The sequence below is a fragment of the Tamandua tetradactyla genome, chromosome 4, assembly GCF_023851605.1.
Source record: "Tamandua tetradactyla isolate mTamTet1 chromosome 4, mTamTet1.pri, whole genome shotgun sequence".
NCBI lineage: Eukaryota > Metazoa > Chordata > Mammalia > Pilosa > Myrmecophagidae > Tamandua > Tamandua tetradactyla.
The window spans coordinates 143,544,923-143,565,943 of NC_135330.1; the positions used below are offsets into that span (position 1 = coordinate 143,544,923).

General features: G+C 36.7%; 1 protein-coding gene across 16 annotated transcripts in view; it reads left to right on the top strand.

Annotated features, from left to right (window-relative positions):
• Positions 1 to 21,021, top strand: part of LMO7 (LIM domain 7) — a 220,866-nt gene that overhangs the window by 172,935 nt on the left and 26,910 nt on the right. For 10 of the 16 annotated variants that reach the window (XM_077158436.1, XM_077158451.1, XM_077158445.1 and 7 more), the window contains 6 exons: positions 210 to 929; positions 1,934 to 1,963; positions 9,708 to 9,825; positions 11,915 to 12,057; positions 13,445 to 13,895; positions 15,605 to 15,907. In XM_077158436.1, coding sequence (XP_077014551.1) covers positions 210 to 929; positions 1,934 to 1,963; positions 9,708 to 9,825; positions 11,915 to 12,057; positions 13,445 to 13,895; positions 15,605 to 15,907 — 1,765 coding nt within the window. The remainder of the gene's footprint in view (positions 1 to 209; positions 930 to 1,933; positions 1,964 to 9,707; positions 9,826 to 11,914; positions 12,058 to 13,444; positions 13,896 to 15,604; positions 15,908 to 21,021) is intronic. The other 6 variants (XM_077158447.1, XM_077158449.1, XM_077158450.1 and 3 more) reach the window with 3 other exon arrangements.

Genomic DNA, 21,021 nt, shown 5'->3' on the forward strand with positions numbered 1-21,021 from the left:
GTACACTCTGCTTGTATGTCTTTAAATGGTTTCCAGGAAAGTCTCTGATGATGGCACTAATTGTTAGTCTTTCATCCAAAAAAAGGTCTATCCTATGACTCCGTAAAATAATTCACCTGCAGTAACTGGCTAGTTGGGTCTGCTACCTAATTGCTTTTTCTTCCAAACTTAATAAGATTCTCCCTTCCTTTTTCTTTTCTATGCTTCAGTCAGTTTTTATTACTTCAGGCCCTACAAACATACTCTGATGACATCTTATCTTCTGAAACAAATATCAGAATTGATCCTACTTCTGGCCCAAGGCTCATAGCACGCAGAAAGAATCTTTCTCCCACACCAGAGTATGGAGGAGATCATTTCAAAATGTCATCCCTGGATCCTGACTTAGAAAACGATGATTTCTTTATTAGAAAGATTGGAGCTTTCCATGCAAATCCATGTGTTCTCCAGGCTTTTGAAGATTTTAGAAGATTCTCTGAGCAAGATGATCCTGTAGAGCGCGATATAATCCTGCAGTGTCGAGAGGGTGAACTTGTACTTCCAGATTTAGAAAGAGATGATATGATTGTTCGCCGAATTCCAGCTCAAAAAAAAGAGGTGCCTCTCTCTGGGGCCCCAGACAGATACCAGCCAGTGCCTTTCCCTGAACCCTGGACTCTTCCTCCAGAAATCCAAGCAAAATTTCTCTGTGTCCTTGAAAGGACGAGCCCATCCAAAGAAAAAAATAATAGCTGTAGAGTGTTAATTCCTTCTTATCGACAAAAGAAAGATGACATGTTGACTCGTAAGATCCAGTCTTGGAAACTGGGAACTCCTGTGGCTCCAGTCAGTTTCACCCCTGGACCCTGCAATGAGATGGACTTACAGAAATGGGAGGCTATCCGCGAGGCCAGCAGAGTTAGGCACAAGAAACGGCTGATGGTTGAGAGGTCAGAGTGTGTTTCTGCAAGGATTGTGTTTGCAATGGATTTTTTCTGTAACTTTTCTCATGTGAGAAAGTAGCATATTGCTCAACCATGCATGCTACATGCATTTTGAAGCATCCTGTTTTTTATTTTTATTTGTTTTGTTTTGAGAAAGCTGTAGTCACTCTGTGGAAAAAGTGCAATCCCATATTTGCACATTTTTATGTTACTTGAGGCCTCCTTACTTGAGGTCTCCTTAAAATGATGGATACCTGAATCTTGCCTTTGGCCTTAAACAAGACTTTAGTACTATTCTCCAGCATGAGGTTTCATGAAAGTGTTTTGCAGTTACATTTACAGACCTTTATTCTCATATCCAAGCATTTCTGCAATCGTCTGGTTGCAGTTTAGTTTTATGTGTTTCTCATATATTTTGGAATATCTATGGTTTTTGTGTAAAAATATCCCTTAAAATATGGCATTGCAAATTTCATTTAATTTGATTTTCAGTTTTTAAACTAGATTTCTTTGATGATCAATATGTGACTTATTTTTAGTTATAAAAGTTCAGTGTAAACTTGGTTAAAATGCATGAATGTCATTTGCTGTCTGCTGAATCTCACATATATATATTTATGGTCATATGATTCTGCGTATATGTGTTAAGCAACTTGCCTTTTTGATGAACATTTAGTTTGTTGAACTTAGGGATGGACAAACAGAATTAGGTTGTATAAAATTAGTAGACTCAAATGTAATTTTTTTTTTTTTTTGGTTCATGGTAACAGGAAACATTTTCTTATGGATTTGTGGTTCTAAGTAAATCAAGAAACCCTTGCTTAATTCTGAAGTCCTTGAGCTGTGAGATTATTGAGAACTTGAGACACTATTGAAAATATGGCTAAAGAAACAACCTTTTGTGATTTGTCCATCTCTAGCTAGATTCCTAAGTAAAGCTGTTGAACATTTACAAATTAAAACAACCGGAAAAATGCCTTTCTTTAATTTTTGGTTTTCTGGTTTCTTAGACTCTTTCAAAAGATTTATGGTGAGAATGGGTAAGTTTTGTCATTCAGAGTTAAAAAAAAAAAGCAACTCTGCATATTGTTTGTCCTTTGTGTGTCGTTGCTCTTCTGTCTTGGCATATCACTAAATGGGGTTGCTGTGTGCTGTGCATGAGATTTTTTTAAATGGGAATTTTTCTTAATTTTGGCAACCTAATTGTTGCCCAGTGCATGAACTGTACTTTATGATAGCAATAGTTTTTCCTCCATTAGGAATTTAAAATTCAGTTCCATCACTTTATGTTTTCCTTTTTTATTTTTGAAGAAATTGATTAAAGGTAACAAAAGTACTTGCCTAAGGTTGGATAGATTTATTTTGAAAATTGATTGCTGCAGAGACTAAAATTCTGGTTTCTTGATGTTGAAATCCCAATAACTGTATTTTAGAAAATCCGTGATGGAAAAAGCATAGTAGCATTTACTTTGAGGTTAGAATACGTGCAGTTGGCAATATCTTTATTAGCTCGTAGGGAGCTTAATTTTTAGTGGACTTGGTGAGTAATATTAATCTTCCCTTTGTGGCATTTTCAAGATTCTTGATTAGGGTAGAAAGCTATAACACAGCTGTAATTGGCCTTCCAAAATTGCAAAATTTAAGCATTTTTGTTGCAAAACTACATTTATAACTCATTCTCAAATTTTGTCTGCTGTTATTTAACCCTACTCATGTCATAGACATGATAAAATATTTCAATATAGACTAACTTTCTGGAAATGTTTTCCATTTCTAGAATGATTGTGAGAGTAAAAATAAATACCAAACACCATTAAATATGTAGAATCATGTATTCGTAGTGCATAATTACCCGGTCCCTATTGCTTAATATTTTTCACTCAATATTCCATAACTTTGTGAATCTAACTGCTAATATTTCTGAGTAAAATGAAGAGAGTTTATGTCATTATTTTAACCTGCCTAAATCTTGGTAACTAAGTATTTTTTTTCCTGCCTTTACCAGGATTTATTTCATTTCTAAGATTCTCTCATTTTGATGTAGTTGAGAGATCTTGAATTCTACTAAAATTGCCATTTAAAGCAGTATAGGCATTCTAGATGTGAAAGGTTTTCTTGAGCCATGGGCAACTTATTGCAAGTGATTCTCAGCCACTGATTTTAAAATTTGAATTCCCAGCGTGTTTTCACTGTGCCCTTTCAGACACGTTATCACCTAACCATCTCATCTTGTGAGGGTGAACAAGGCAGCTTTCAAGATAATACTTAATTATTTGCAGTTCTTAATTCATTGTGTGAAAACTTTTTCCACTTGATTAAAAATCATAGCAGTTTCAAGCCATTTTGAAGGATAATGTTTAGAAGAATTTTCATTTGTAAGTTAAATGAATTAATGACTTTATAATGTAAGCAGTTATCAGAAATAGTCATTTTTCTTAAAGGGGAACTTTCTGACATAAAAGTATTCAATGGGAATGTAAATATATACAACTATTTCAGTGACTGTCCATGTTTCTCCTTAATGAGGGGTTCAATGTATGATTGGGTTAGGAAAAAGAGAAACCTAAATGCTAAAGCTTAGAAAAACTAAGGCTTTTTCTTTACTATAGTTAGTAGGAGCAAATGCTTTGGGTAGACTCTTTGGAGATTCTTGGTTGGATAGTACAGTATTTGTTTTTAAAGGCTATTTTCCATGCAGTTTTGTGCCCAAAAAACTGTACAAATAAAGAAGATCATCTGTAAATTGAGGCTGATAAATAATGCATGACTTGTCAAATAATGGAAATTACTACAAATGTGTCTTCAGGAAACTTGTGTTTAAGACCACTGGGAAGTCAAAATCTATCACATAGGTTTATTTTTTTCTATATTCTCTAAGTGACCAATTTTTTTTGGTTGCATGGTCTGGGAATCGAACCCGGGTCTCCTGCATGTAAGGCAAGCATTCTACCACTGAACGACCTGTGCACCCTCCAGTATTTTTTTAAATTGATCTTGCTGCAGTAAAAACAAAATATAAAATTTAAATTGGATTAAGTGTAGGCTTTTAATCTAGGACATGTTTCATGTTTATGCTGGCTGATTCTCTGGACACAATTGCATTATCAAGCTTGGAATACTTACCTGGACAAGCATTATTGCTTAACAACCTGTAATTGAAAAATAACTCAGAATAACATGAATGCTTTCTTTTTTCTATTCTTTTTTTTTTTTTTATACGGACCACGATAAAGAGAAATGTGCATTACCTTTTGCAGTCTTTTGGCTTGCTTTCTCTTTGGCACTTAACACTTGTCAGTTTGCCTGTTTATTTTTAGTACGGCACTTTGTATGTGGCAGTCATTTTCACATGTGCATGCTTTTCTGTCGCATGGATTTAGGTCTATATGGGTTCATGAAATTTGAAATTTTGATTGTAATGCCTTATGGCAGAAGCTGTTAATGATGAATAAAAATTTGTTGTCAGGGTATATAGAAATAACCTCATAATTTGATTTATCTGTTGAATCTGAAGCCAGTATCAAGAAGAAATGAACACTAATTCAAGGTGAAGTTGTAACCAAAGGCAATGAAGACATCTGTATCTTGGTTATGGGTTGTTGGCCAAAGGGTTATGTAGAATTATATATAAACATAAAGGACAGCAAAAAAGAAGGGATGATAAAGTTGATGTAAGTTACTTTCTTATGAAGTCAGCAAGGAAGTAGGTTCCTACTATACATACTGTCCTGCAATTCTAATCCAAGCATTTAGACCAGTGGTTCCCAAGGTGGGGGTTGGGAGGGTGGGGATGGGGATTTTGCCCCCAAGGACATTTGTCAATGTCTGGAAACATTTTTGGTTGCCACAACTGGGTGATAGAGGGTACACTGGCATCAACTGGGTAGAGACCAGGGATGCTGTTAAATGTCCTGCAGTACACAGGACAGCACCCTACAACAAACACATCTAACCCCAAACATCAATAGCCTTGCTTTTGAGCAACCCTGATTTAGGTTGTAACTAAAAAGTCTTTGTTACATTTCCTTATCTTTCTTGTTTATGTTAATTTGAAATCTCTTACTGGGGTTTTAGCAGTGATCACTCTTCAGAAAATTCCCTTAATACTCAATGGAAATATATTTAGAGGTACATAAATATGCATATTCACATTTCTCTGTGAAAGTTGGGATACCTAACTTAGTTTTATAGAATTCCTATTTATTGTACAAGGTTATCAGTGATTTTACATTTAGGAAATCTTGCCACATGTTGGTCCCTTTTGATCCCTTATTCCTTAGTTATTCATTTATAGATGTCCTGAAATTGGATCTTAAAATAATATGCATTTTAACACTAGACAAAAGGTGCCAGAGAATACGGGGCGATATGCATATGGGAAAAGAAAGTAAGTAACTTTTAGTGAACTTGTTTTATGATCCATACCTTCTCTCTTGATCTTTCCCCTTTTTCCTGTCTCCACCCCAACTGCAATTTAAAGCAAATTCTATTGAACTGAAATTGCAGGATGTTAGTTCTGTATTTTTGGAAAAAATCCAAATGAAGTACTAAATTGGAATCTTTCCAAATAAAGAAATGCAAATGTATCAGGTAAAAGAATAGAAAGAGGAACTTATGATGTGATTCATTCATTCAGCAAAACCTACTACAGTAGTATAGTCCTTTATAGTTTTTCCAAACAATTTTCCTGACACTAGCTCAGGGTGCTTATTACAGTTCTGTGAAGTATATAGTTAGGTATTATCTGCATTTTAGAGACATAGAGAAAGAGAAATAAATATTGCTGCTTTTCCAAGGATATACAGCTCACAAGTCATGGAACCTGACTAGGGTTTCACCTGACTGAGTTAATCCATGTGGATATGGGCTGCTCGGCTGTATTGCTGGTGCACACTAAGCTCTCAAAAGGTTAATATGCTGTTTACTCTGATAAGGAAAGAATTCTTTGTGATATGGCTGAAAGACTCCTGCATTCCCAGTGTTCTAGATTTTATCGGCAAGCTCTGTGGCGACCTCTCTAATTTGGAACAGCTTTGGGAGTTAGCTTTTGGGAACTCCCACAAAATTGTATTTGCTTTAATAATAATAGTTGCTAGATGGCACCAGATGGTTTTTGAAATGCAATCAGCATAACCTTATCCATTTCTTAGAACAATCCCCTCCTAATTTAGCAGATGAGGGACTGATTCTCTGTGAAGTTAGTGAGTGTGTTAGGTTGGGATGAAAATTGGTGCTACAGCCAGAGCTGGTGCCCCCCCCCACACACACCTCATCTCCTTCTAGTGCCTGGCTCGACCCTGTTTGCAGTGAGCTCAGGCTTTATTCAGGATACATTATGCATCCTCCAAGCAAAGTGAACTCACATTCCTGTCTTACACAGTGACTTGACTACTCCAGACGGCATTTGTCTCACTTTGTCCATGTTGGAGGCCTCCCGTGTGCCAGGCTCTGTGCTAGGGGATTTGTGGGTGGGGGTGGGGGTGGGGAGGGGGTCTCAGGAGTCTCTGCCCTTGATGAGAACGTTTTGAGGATTAGGGTTCAAAGACGGAAGCCATGAGAGATTTGGGGCAGTCCAGATCATCTAGCCTTCTCCTCCCCCTTCTCCACAAAAAAAATGATTGAAGCAGTAATTAGCACTTCCGTTTTTGTACTGGAATTTATGTAACCTCATAAGGTGGGTGTTCAGATTCCCCTGATGTCTTGGTCCTGAAAAGTTTTCCCACCTTTTACTTTGTGAGTCTATTGTATTTAAGCTCAAATAACCTCACTCATTTACAGCTATGACTTAAATCTGTATTCTCAAGTTTAATGAATCAATTTTTATATATAATCATAATTAACTAGATATATATTAAATTGAGATCTGTCTCACATGTAGTGTATTCCATACATGTCCTCATATATATTGTCTATATAATAATAAATCTGATGAAAGCTTTTTTTAAATAAAATTTTGAGAAATAATACTTCAATAAATTAGAAACATTTCAGGATTAGTGTATTTTCCTTGATCAAATATAAAATACATCATTCTTACAACATATATTAAGCAAGTGTATCCTGCATACCTTCTGCTGAGATAATGTGTTTCCCTTTCAAGCAAGATATAAACTTGTGAGAGAAATAAGACACAAACACATGCAATTAACACATTACAACAACATTGAGTTGTAAGTCCCATGAGAAACGTAAAGCATTAAAGGAGTTAAGAAAAGGGAAGCCCATAAGGCGAAGCTCAGAAGATGTTGTCAAAGTGATAGAATGCTATCTAGATCATTTATTGAGCACCCCATGGGCAGGACAGTCTCCTAGGCACAGGTTTATAGCAGCAAACAAATCAGAGAATATACCCACTTTACATTCTTACAAGGAGACACAGATGATAAAAAGTAAATAGATGCATAGTGATAAAACTATGGAGAAAAAGGATAAAGGACAGGGAAAGCTGGGAGCAAGAGGCACCTACTATTTCCAGTGGAGTGCTCAAGGAAGAAAGCAGTAAGGTAACATTTGAGCAGATGACAAGCCATGTGGTTATTTGGGTGAACAGTGTTCCACACAGATTGAAGAAAAAGAGATTAGGACGCCAGCAGAGAGACTAGTGGGACTAGAGTAGAGAGAGTGAGGGGAGATGTGGTAGGAGATAACTCAGAGAGGTACGTACGGTACTATAGGACCAGATAGATCTTGGAAGAATGTGCTTTTATTCTCAATGAAATGGGAATCAACTGGTGGGTGTTGTAGAGGTGTGCTTCGCCCTGAGGTGATGCTTTAAAAGGATCCTTCTGCTGTGTTGAGAGTACACTGTTGGGTGGGATGGGGTTGGAAGCAAGGACGACTATATTGCAGTAATCCAGGTGGGAGTTGATAAAGGCTTTGATCAGGGTGGGAAGAAGTGGTTCCATTCTAGACATAACTAGTTAGAAGGTAGAATGACAGGATTTACCAGTGGGTTCATTTATGATGCATGAGACAAGGGAAGAATCTGAAGTGACTTCGAATTTTTTTCCTAAAGTCTGGAAGGACAGATTTGACTTATTGAAGTGAGGAAGATGGGAGATGAGCAGGTTGTGTGGAGAGCAAACTTTTTTTTATTTGTTTGGTTTTTTGGTCTGTGACAAGGTTGAGATGCCTGTTAGACTTTCTAGTGGAAATTGAACAGGAAGTTGCATATACCCATCCAGAGTTTAGTTCAGCAGGAATCCCCAAGTCGTTTTAAAAGGCAGATGTGGTGGTAAAGGGCTTTTTAGTTGGAGGAAACAGTTGAGGAAGGTCCTTGCCTGGATATGGAGGCTGAGTGATAATTTAAGAAGCTCCTGTGAAAGTCCAGGTAAGAAGTTAATCGGGCTTTGATCTAGAGTGCTGGCAATAGAAATGGAAAGAAAATGACACTGAACAAGAGGTCTTCAATAACTAATTGAAAGTGGGGAGAAAAGAGAAACAGTGAAAAATGGATCTAAGGTTTCAAATGTGGATGATCTAGAGGGCTGGTGACACTATTAATAGACACAAGAGAAAAAAAAAAGCAGGTTTGGGGACATGTTTGAATTTGACTACATCAACAATAACCTGTGTTCAGTGAATTCACAAAACCCTTTCTAGGTATTATTTCAATTGATCCTGTTACAATTGCAGTTCCAAGGGGATATACTTACAGAGATGTTTCTTCAACAAGCAATTGAAAATGAGTTAAAGGAGGGGCTGGTCCTCTGCTATAGATTTGGAAGTTGTTTGCATAGAGGTTGTAATTGAATTGCTGAGCTAACTAAAGGCAAGCAGGTTGAAAAAGAAGAGACATGTTGATGGAAAAACCTTGGGGAAGACAATTTGGGGGCCCAGGAAATGTAGAGTTACCTAAATAACTAAAAGTTGAGTAAAGTATAATGAAATAAAATCAGAAGTGCAGAAAGATCTGTAGAGAGAGCATTTTGAGCACTCCTACCTTGGAAAAATATACACTCTTTGTCTCTAATCCTTACCTACTCGTCAATATTCAAATTTGACACCTTCAACTTTTTTCAATCTCCCCTTCTCCTTCAGTGAAGTTTATCTTCCCTTTCTTTGTGCACGTAGACAGTACACATGGGACTTGTTTCCAGTCTCTGCTCTGTTGGTTGGTTTCTACTCTAGCTTGAAGTTTTTGAAAACTAATCCTCAGTACATACCCATGACAGGTCTTACACTTTGAAAAGATGAAAGTTGCATTAACTTAAAAGGGGCCTTTACAGGTTATGGTAGTTGGTTGTTAGGAATCACCTGTGGTGTATTGAGAAACATTCCAGTGCGGGGACAGATGTTAATAGAATCTTTGAGAAGCAGCAGCACGTTTATTCATGGTATTGAACTTGAGGAGAAAATATCAAGTAATCATTAAATTATTTAATAAGTGCCTGGAAAGGACAGCCAAACCTTAAAAGATTACCTTTGGGAGAGATAGTGGCTAATGATTAGTGATTAACAATAATTATTTTTTGGAAGTAATCCTTTTATGCGTTAACCATTCCAAATATGAATACTGGATTACTTGTTTAGACTTGTGCAGAGTTAATTGGGTCATTTTGTGAAAGAATTCACACTTGTGTTTAGTGCTAGGCTCTTGTTTCTGCATTTTGGAAAAATACCGCTGTTTATCTGTATAGGGCTATTTCTGTGATGCTATCACTAAAGCATCTAGGTAATACAGCTGAAATTTAAATAGAATTTCCGAATATAAGTCCAACCTTCCAGTTTTAACCCTAAATTCGATCATGTGAACCTTGGTAACCACAGGTATTTTTGTTGTAGGAGTAAGTCCCTGAGTGATGTCAGTACAGAAGATGTTCAAAACTTGCGTCAGCTGCGTTACGAGGAGATGCAGAAAATAAAGTCACAACTAAAAGAACAAGATCAGAAATGGCAGGATGTGAGTATTCTTAGATTGGGAGATGGGAGAGGAGAGAGTCTATTTGTTTACTCTTCCTTGTTTCTCAAAGAAAAACAAGAGACGATTTTCCTTGCTGTTACAGCATCCAATTGTCTGGTAGAAAAATGTGACCAATTTGCTTTTAAAGGATTTTTACACCTTCTGGCCCGTTACTGCTGCATATTTTAAAGGCTGTTGTGGAAAACGTAATAGGATGTTTGTTTTCTAATAGTCTCTGTGAGTTCTCAAAAATATGAATCTGTTCCCTTGCTGTATAGTAAAAATTTTAACTTGATTTGGTGATTGAATGGGGCATGACTGTTAATCAGACCTTGTTCAAGGTCCGAGGACAGAAGAATAGGAGTGAAGGCAGTGCTGGTGTAGCAGGGAGAGATGAAAAGCATTGTTAGAGTTAATAGAAGAGATGAAAGGAGAAAAAAGAAATATAACCCAGGTTACTAATTTAGCTGAAGAAGTCATTATCTAATATAGTACAAAATTGGATGTTTTCCCAGAGCTGACATATATTCAGATGTCAGTATAGATATAGACAAAATCTTTAGTTTTGGCTTTGCCCAAAGCTTGACTTTTTTTTGAAAGGGTTAATTTTTATAAAACAATGGGGTATAAAGAAAGACAACAGATAAATTTTACAAAGCCAAACCACAGAAGTTTGAGAATAACTTTGTGGTAAAAGGAGCTGAGTGGTAGCATGAAGAAAGAGTCAGAAATAGTACATCTTTAATTTCCAAAGGAATTAACCAATTAAATGAAGTAGAAATCCCTGCCTTGGCAGCATTTCTGAAGTCCAGTGCCTCTTTTAATTGGCATTTCAGTTTAGTAGTCAAGAAACAATTTAATATCACTTTCCCAAAATACATGATGAGTTTGGGGGATGAAAATAACAAGTTTTTAGGGATTTTCCATTAAGTTAAGCCAGATGAAAATTCATGTTGATTATCCAATAGGACTAAACATGCACCATTTTTTTTTTTTTCCCTAGAAATAGTTCCTATTAGTGTCAGGCAATTTTTAAGCTGGAGTGGCCCTATCTACTCTCAGACAATATAAACCAAATTTACTTTTTTTTCCTTGGCAGTATAGGGTGGGGTAAAGGGTGTTGGCTTCTGTGCCACTCTTTGAACTAGGATGCTAGTTATTGTTAGTATGGTATTTCTCTGTTTTAGAGACATAGAGAAGTCTGATTCTTCCATAATCAGACTTGAACCTGGATGCTGGGGTAATTTACTAACTGAATTACGTTGATTGTCCTGGAGTCACCCAGTTAGGCTGGGATTCCTTTCTGCGGGTATGGGAGGCAGGTGTTAGCTGCTTGTTCCTGGATAATCGTCCTTATTTCCCTGACCTATGTGGCACTTAATTTCTTTAAAATCACGTGCTTCAGTCTTGCCTCCATAGTAAAGCCTTTCTAACTCCTGCCCTCTCTTTCCAGAGGTGGAATTGAACATTCTCTCCTTTGGACCCCTACGCTCCCATGCAGTCCTATCACACTTATTGACCTTTTATTTACATATCTGCCTCTTCCTTCTAGACTTGGAGTTCTCTGAGAGGAACCATATTGCATTTCTCTTATTTGTTTATAGCCCCTGGTGCCAAGCCTGCCTCAAAATAGGGATTGGACACCTGTTTATTAAATGAAAGACTGTACATCTACGGTTAATCACTGCAATCGCATTTCTGTTTCAGTTCTACTACTAAAACATATTGTTTCACATAACAGCCAGATTTTTGGAGCAAGATGAAAATAAAGTCGAAACAATTACTGATCTTTTTGACCTGACACCTAATTATAAACATTTAGCATTCTTTGTGAAATGGGTAACTAGACAGATACTTTCTGAGAAGACAAAAATGGGGTCTATCTTATTAGGTCAGGTTTTTCGAACAGACACATGAGATAAAAGCTTGGTACAGAAACACGGGCTATAAAAAGCAAAATTAGGGCACCTTGGCACCAAGTTGGAGTGAATAGTTTCAGCGATGTAATGGGATATTCTGGCATGCTCTCGCTGCTATAAAGGGTGTATAGAAATTCAGGTATGCCTGTGCTGAAGTGATTTTCTGTCAGGACCTTGCAAAATGGAAAGATCGTCGAAAAAGCTACACTTCAGATCTGCAGAAGAAAAAAGAAGAGAGGGAAGAAATTGAAAAGCAGGTGTTGGAGAAGTCTGAGAGAAGCTCTAAGACATTTAAGGAAATGCTGCAGGACAGGTAATGAAGCTGAATTGCATCTCATGGTTGGAGGTACCAGTGTTAGGTATTTTATGTAAGTGTTGTGTGATCTTAGTGTTCCAATATTATACTGTAACCAAATATGTAGAGAAACATTCATCATTTTGCTCTGTGGTGAAACAACAAAATAAAGTGACTCTTTATTGCTGGAATAAAGTGACTCTGCTTAACAAAAGGAATAAGGGCTTAAACTAGATGTACTTATTTTTTTGTTTTACATGCTGTTGATTATATTTGGGATGAAGATTAAACTATTTTCTCTTTAAAGTGAATTTAGGAATGGAATGACCAAATAAAACCAGCTTTCACTTTTAACGAAACTGTGCAAAATATAACACATTCTTTTTAATGTTTTCGTGGTATAATGCAAATTATATTTTAAAAGAATTCTATATAAACATGAATGTGTGGGTTTATTTTTTGCACTGTAAAATGACAGATAAAGATCAAGTCTAAACTTTCCTGTAAAGCAGTAACTGTGTGAAACCTTAGGGTAATTACAGGCCAGGGAGAAGGGCAAATATGCCTTAAGAATAATGTCAAAAGGAAACACGCTGTTGGGTAAAATTAAACAAAGCTCTTTTAAACCACAGAAGCCAATGATAAGCACTGTTTATTCATTCGCTGTTAAATGCAGCACAGTCGGCTATTCCATAATAATTGTTAAAAATCAGAGTATTTAATAAATTTCTTTTCTAACTATGAATGATGACTTATAATTAGTAATAACTTTCCATGCAAGTTGTATCAGGCTGTAGTAAATCATTTACTAACTTGATCTTAACAGAAGCCTAAGTCTCTTGTGGTCTTTAATTAAATTGTATTAAATATTATATAGGAAAAATGTTCAATTCAGTTGTCAGACAATGAGTTACATTTATAGTATAGTTAAGGCAGGCCACGGCTCAGTAGGCAGAGTTCTTGCCTGCCATGCAGGAGACCTGGGTTTAGTTCCTGGTGCCTGCCTGTGCAAAAAAATAATAATAATAAATAATTGTAGTATATTACTTCTGCAAGAGTTATTAATGTGAATAAAATTTTGTGAATTATCCCTTACTGGACTTTTCTTATTAAAATTAAAATCTCCATAAGATTAAAAAAGTATCTCTGAAGTATTTGAGAGCTTCCTTTAAGTCAATCCTCATAATCCTTCATAGTTGTGGCATTAAAAGAAAGTTTGTATATATTTATCCTCATATTGTATTAAAGTTGTATTTATTGTTGTGTGAGGTCAGTGGTTAATGGTTTTTTAAAAAGTTCCCAGTCTGTTTTATATGTGAATTACCAAAATAACACTTACCTATCTCTCTGCATCCATGTGTCTGATACATAACTTTGTGGTGAAGGTGTGTTTCTTTCCGCTAAGGGAATCCCGGGATCAGATATCTAGCGGTGATCAGCAGAGAAAAATTACATCAAGGAGGAGAATGTATTCTTCTGATGATGTATTGAATGAAGAAAAGATACCTCCTACAATGACTATGTCAGAAGCAAGTTATCAGAGTGAGAGAGTAGAAGACAAGGGAACAACTTACCCTACAGAAATCCCTAAGGAAGATTCAACAACTTTTGCAAAAAGAGAGGCCTATATAACAGCTGAAATTCATCTTCCTTCTCAAAGCCCCATGGAAAAACAACGCCCAACCTCTCTGTTTTCTCAGCATTCACTGAGTACACAAATGGAGTCAACTCGGGTTTCAGCGTCTCTCCCCAGAAGTTACCAGAAAACTGATACAACCAGGTTAACATCTGTGGTCACTCCGAGACCTTTTGGCTCTCAATCAAGGGGAATCTCATCACTCCCTAGATCCTACACGGTAAAAGTGTTCCCAGTTCATTTGGTTTGGTCTGGTCTGAAGAGTAAAATGTTGGCATTATATAGAGATTCAAGTTATCTATACTTGACATGTACGATGTGCGTAATTTATATAAGGCAATTTTATTTTACGCCAGTATAGATTCAGTAGAAATTTGATGCTGAAAACATAGCAATGATGCAGAATTAATTATATCTTTAAGTATGTGAAAGTGAGCAATACATTTCAAAGAATAAGATATATTCTAAGGTAGAGCCTCTATTTTTCAATGCTGTAGTTTTTCAAATACAGCTTTTGTAAAATATTGGAGGGTTAAACAATAGGTTTAACAAGTTGCAAGTAGTCAATTTTTTTTGACCTAAAAAAACAGCAATTTCATATGGTTTAGCCAAAATATTTTCCAGTGGTTGTGTAAAATTTTCTGTTTTTCCTGATCTCCAACTTCGTTAGAACTTGATACATTTTTGAATGTTTTTATTAAAATGTATCTTGTTATTTAAATCCTTGGGATTCTGAAGGATTTGGAGGTTGAAGTATTTGCCCTGAGCATGCAGCAGTACTACAGTGTTAATCTGAATTATGTGAAAGGAGCAATACAACTGAAAGACCAATGCTCAGATTCCTTTTAGCTCCATCGATGTACAATCCTAAAATCTAAAACAGAAAAATTTAATGAAATATAATAAAAAATAATTTCTAGGATGGGGAAGACTGCTTAAACTAGTTAGGAAATCCTGGCCACAAAGAAGCATATAAGCATATTTCACAATGTAAAAATTAAATTCGTATGGTAAACACAATTAACATGTCAAAAGATAATTTTTAGACTCAGAAAAATGTTAGCCAAATGTATTATCAATAAAGGACTCATATCCCTAAGATTTAAAATTCTCCTACAAATCGATAAAGGAAAGATAAATACTAGTCCAAAGAAAAGGAAATTTAAATGGCTGATAATTTAAAGCACATAGCAATAGTCTCATTAGAGCAAGAATGAGGTGTACAACTTTTCATTTATTGGACTGACAAAATTTTAAAATAATGCAATATCTACTGCTGGCAAGAATGCAGAGCAACAGGCACATTTATACATTAGGGTAGGGGTTGCTACGATTTTATTTTTAATGACAGGTATAACTTTTGGCCAGCAATTCTACTTTTGGGAGACTAGTGCTATAAAAAATAAAAGTTCAGATTGTAAAGTTACATAAGTGTTAGAATATTTTTGAAAGTGGCAGGAAACTTTGAAAACACATTGAATAAATTGTTGATGTCCATACTATGGAGTTTTCAGCAGTGGAAAAGATTAGTTTAAATTTTGTCTGTGATCCTGGAGTATTACTTAGATATATTTTTAAATGAGGACAGCAAATTTCAGATGTCTTTAGATAATATGAACACAGTATATATATATATAAAATCCTCCTCCTACATATCTACATGGCTATTGGTGTGAAACAGTGCACTCTAAGCTTTTACAGCACTTTGCTGTGGGGCGTATATCTTACTTCTGTCATTTAAAAAATTAACAAAGGCCGGGCCACGGTGGCTCAGCAGGCAGTTTTCACCTGCCATGCTGGAGACCTGGTTTTGATTCCTGGTGCCTGCTCATGCAAAATAAATAAATAAATAAATAATTAACAAATATGTTTTTTAAACAGAAAAAAAGTTACTAGAACACCAATTTTAAATGGATGTTTCCTATTTAGATGGATGATGCTTGGAAATATAATGGAGATGTGGATGGCTCTAAAAGAACTCAAAATAATTTAGCCAGCTCCTCTGCTCAAAAACCTGATGCAGGTCACCTTCCTTTGAGCTCATCAAGCGAGAGAGAGTGGACAGCTGAAAAAGATGTGATGAGCTTGCCCTCCCCTACACCTTCCTCATCTCTTTCCCAGGACCAGGCTGCCACTGCTAAAGCTGAATTGTCTTCAATGTCTGGCCTTGATTTAACGTCTGAGTCTGGAGAAGAGACAAACTCACCACAAATAGAGCCCTCGACATCTCAGGTGAGTTTGGAAAGGCTCTTTATCATTGACTGCTCAGAAATGTAAGTATTTAAATCTGGAATCTGAGCTGTTGATCTGAAAGATGATACTGTCTTTTATTCTTAACGTATCTTGGAGGAAGTAGATCTCTTCCAACTCTGAGTTTATTGATCCATATAACCCTTGTGAAACGTGTGTATGGAGAATTTATGGACCAGTTTCCTTGGTGTAGGACTGGGTTCTTCTCCACAGTTGAGTAGCTGAGTACTTAGAGCACTCAGCAGCGTGGATTACAGGTAGGAGTCCTGTGGAAGGTTTCAGGCGAAGGTAATGTGTAAGTGGGTGGGAAAAGCTCTTTCTAAAGAAAGAAAGTGACCATGAAGAGGAACTAACAGATATGAAAGGTGGCTTCCTCTAGGGAAATAACATTTGCTTCTCTATCATATTAACCTTGACTTTTAATACTGATTTATACGTTAGAATGTCTGGGATTTTGGACACTCCTTGTCTCTTAATGGGAATATTGAGGCTTAGTCACAATATGACAGTTGTGTTCCTTAACATCTAGAGTTCAAACAAAATATGCTGAAGAATGATTAGGGTCATTTGTAGTTTTTCTTTATAAGCCTTACTTAAACTCCTAGTAGGTGACTTTTAAGAAAATTAATAGATCATTAATATTTTATTAGTGTGTTTTATGTGTTGGCTATAAAATATTTTTTAGAAAAACTTGTTAAGCAATTTGATAGTTGTATGAAACCTTGGCATGTAGGAGCTGTTGTGATACTTTGTCTTGGTCTAATATTCTCTGTGCTTTATTAGAGTTTATTTATTTATTAGAGTTTATTTATTTGTTCTCCAAGGCAAAAAGGCATCAAATATATAACTTAACCAATTTATATTAATGAAGTAACTTCATGTGAAATAATTTGATACATTTATTTAGTATAATTAGGTTTTTATTTGTACAGGAAAGGTTTAAAAGTTTAGCAAGTAGGGGGTGTGAGGGTAGTTCAGTGGTAGAATTCCTGTCTGTCATGTGGGAGACCCAGGTTTGATTCCTGACCCAGGTTTGATTCCCAGCCCATGTACTTCCCCAAAACAAACAAACAAGCAAACAAATGAAAAAACAAACAAAAATTCAACAAATGGTGCTGCAATTAGGGGATACTCACATGGAAAAAGAATGAAATGTAACCCCTGCCATACAGCATACAAAGAAAAAAAAAGTTTAGAGAGTAAATTGTTTTTGACTGCTTGAGAAAATGTGGAACTGCAGGAAAGTATAAGTAATATAAATCACTGTTAATCCTGGCATATAGAGAACTATTATAAACATTTAGATATATTTATTTCAGTTTTTTCCTATATGTATATCTAAAAACAATTTCTTCAGCTTCCTAAAATCATTAGGTATAAATTATTTTATTACTTCATTTTTAAAGAATGGAAATATAGAATTACTCCGTCCTATGTTTTAATTAATGAGCTCAGTGAACATAAGGTACCAGTGGATGAATAGTAAAAACAGGAGTAAGTTTTATGTTTTATGGTCTTGAGTGTTTGCTTTCATCTTTTCAAATGGTAAATTCAGCAAAACAGCTTGATGAATGTATTAATTCCTGGGTGATGTTACCTCCCTTAGAGGTGGCAGCAGACAAGCTGCGTCCCTGGATTAAGAAAGAGTCTAATTGTGATGTGTGGGTGTGTTCTAGGTTATTACAGTTCAGGGGAGCCTAAATTAATGTGGTATAGTTTCAGCTTTCATTATTATTGGATTTACTCTCCTTTGTCATCAAAGTAGAAATGGTATTCTGCTAAGCAAAATTAGGCTTTATGTAACAGTACAGTCTTTTGAATTCTCAAACATGTATATGTTTCATATGGGTCTTACCTATTTCTAAGATGTTTGATATGCCCATGTCTGTGTTAAAGGGAAAGTAACTTATGTAGCATTACCACCCCTCTCTTCTGAGCAGAGCCTACTTACTTGGGAAAAAAGATGGGAATGCATCAAGCATATTGCTTGCCTGAGAGCAAGCAATATTTAAAGAGCACTTTGCTGTGTTCCTTCAAATGCCAATGCTTATTCAAACTGTAATTCCAGGAGTTCAGAGAAAAGCAAAAACAAAAAAAAGCACGTGGCTGAGTGTCTAGATATCTTGGTAGCTTTGTGAAAGTATTCTTCAGGGCTTCTTGCTCTTTCTTATGGCACGCTTGTGCTGGTAATTTCCTTTCACTTGCACCTCCAGAATCTCTCTTGAAGTTACCGTTTTCTATTCTTGCACCCACTACCCCAAGTCAGGCCCTTTCTCCCATCAAGATGATTAGTCATATATATTTCTGCAATCTGATACCAGATTGACCTGTCTGATGCCAGGTAAGACAGGGTAATTTCCTGTTCAGAAGCCTCTAGTGGTTCTCTCTGTGGTCTACTGAATGAAGTTCAAAGCCTTCAGGAAAGCACCAAAGTCCCCATGACCAGCACAAGACTCCCTCTGTAATGCTGTAATAGTTAATGTTTTTTTGAATGCTTATCATGTGCATACAGGCTTCTAAAGGCATTCCGTGTGACTCTCAGTTAATAACATCACCCTTAGCAACCCTGTGATGTTTGTGCTATTACTATTATCATCCCTGTTTTATAGCTTTTAAAATTGCAGCATGGAGCAGTTACACTATTCGTCTGAGGTCTTGTGGGATGCAGAGTGGTGAATCCAGGATTTGAACCTAAACAGTCTGTCTCAAGTTTGCCTGCACAATCTGCCATGTTTTGTTGTGGGAATGAGAAGGGAAGTGCGAGATCCAGCCACACAAGACCGCTTGCTTTTTCTTGAAAACATCGTATAGTTTGGGCAGTATCTTACTGTTGCTTTATTTGAAATTGTTCACTTCACCTATCTCCACCTTTTTGAGCCCTACTATGCCTTCAAAGCCCAGGAGGATTGCTTCCTTCATGAATCGGGTAGCACCTCCCCAACTTGGTATTGAATTTTCACCCTTGAAAGTTTCACTCAGTAAATTCTTCCTTATACGATAGGTTCATGTGTTTTCCCTCATTGGTATTCTTTATACCCTCAGCAGTCTTAACACGTGGTTAGCACTTAAGTATTTACTGAATTGAATTGCATTCAAAGCCTGCCTGGACTTGAATTTCATCCAGCAGGTAATAAAGTCCTTATAGGTTCTTGAGTGTGGGAGTTTCAGGTTTAAGGTGTGCTTTTAGGAATGTTGAGGGTTATTTCAAGAAAGCAAAGTCTGGAGGTAGACGCTGGTTAGGATCCTATCACAGTAATGTGGTCATTAGTTTCTGCCATAGAGAAGGAAAGGCAGCCTGAACTTAAGATGGCTTTATTTAAAATCTGCCCACAAGAATCTCCTTTCTGTCCTCACTGTTAAGCTTGGGGTTTTGTTCCTCTCTCTTCTCTGTCCTCCCTTTCTACCCACAACCCATCTTGTGGTTTTGCTTCTTTCCCTGCCTCCCTTGCCAGTCTAGGCTTCACAGTAATTTTGGGGCAAGGAGACCGACTGCCATAGTGCTTCTCCATCCTCCAACTGCAGCTTTTATTAATTTTCCCTTTATTACTAAGGCCTACAGATTTCCATTCCTTTAATTGTCCTTTGAAAGCCTTTTGCTCTCAAAATCCATATTCCAGAACCTCTGCTCCAGATCCCTTAAAGTAATGCTAAGAAGTGGAACGAAGGAAGCTTTCTAACATGTCAATTTTCTGATTTCCCAGCCTATGAGAAGTGCCCCTTTTAATCACACCCAGAATTTACCTTATCATAACCCATACCATGCATTTTGCTTGCTTTTGTCACTGTCCTCTGTGAGGGCAGAAAGCAAGTCTTGCTCACTGTTAGTGTGGTGACGGAGTTCTGTTGGCTCTGTCACTGACTTTGTGAGCATTAAATAGAATTTTGCTCAGCTGATCTGGAAACTGCTTAACCAGCATGTATATATGTACCATGTATAACATTGTTTGCATGGGAAAAGGAACATAATTAGCCTTGCCTCAAGCCTTGGCACCTCTTTAATGTTTTATTTAATCCTGTAAATAGCTTGCAAAGCAGGTGATATTAGCCGCATTTTTATCAATAAAGTACTTGAGTCTTGAAAGTTATATAACTTGCCCCAGGCTGGTTAAATGTTTAGGCCAAAACTTCAATTCTCCCTGACCCAAATTTTTCTGAAATATAGCCTCAAATTTGAGGTCTGCTATGTATTTAGTAAAACACTAACTGTTGACTTATTTTAATTTTGCTGTGTTTTTAGAATGTTGGAGTAAATAGGAACTGAGATCTATTCTGATCCATAAAGATAAAATCTTCGTGGATTTCTTATGAGGAAAGGTATATATTTATTGAATCTAGTTCTGTAATGTAGTGTTTGAAATCTATCCAGCAGGCGGTAAGGAACTACCAGCACGTTTTACATGGGGTGCTACTTGATAGCCAGCATGTTCTATATCTAAAGTTCTGCCAGCTGTTTGGAAGGAGGAAGGAAAAAAGAAGGGCTAGAGTCAAAAGGCCAGTTAGGAGGTAACCATAGTTTCTAACTTGGGCAACTAGTTAGATAATGATATAATTAACCAAAATGTGGGAAACAAGAGTTAGAAAAGCAGGCTTCAGAGAAAGATAATGTTTTAACTTCCTGTGTGTTGGATTTAGGCAGTAGCTGAAGGCATGACAGTGAGTAAGGTTACTCAGTGTAGTAGTTAGGTTCAAATGTTGGTGCCAACAACTTGGCTAGGTGATGGTGCCCCGTTGTTCTGTTGCTGCAGACCTAAATCATCAGCATGTAAAATTCATTTATGGCTGATCATGTCTGCGGTCAGCTATGGTGAGTGCCTTCTGCAATGAGAGAGGCTTAAAAGGAGACGTCAGAGAGAGAGAGAAACAGCTCAGCACAATGTGGTTCACACCCAGATGTTTGGGGATGCAGAAAGAAATCATCCCAGGGAAAGCTGTTTGAACTCAGAAGCCAGGAGGGAAGGCCAGCAGACATTGCTGTGTGCTTTCCCATCTGACAGAGAAAGCCAAATGAAAGCCAGCTGGTTTTCTGAATAATCCTTTCTAAATAAATCCCTTTCTAAAAGCTAGTCCTGGCAGCTTTAGCAAACTAAAACACTCAG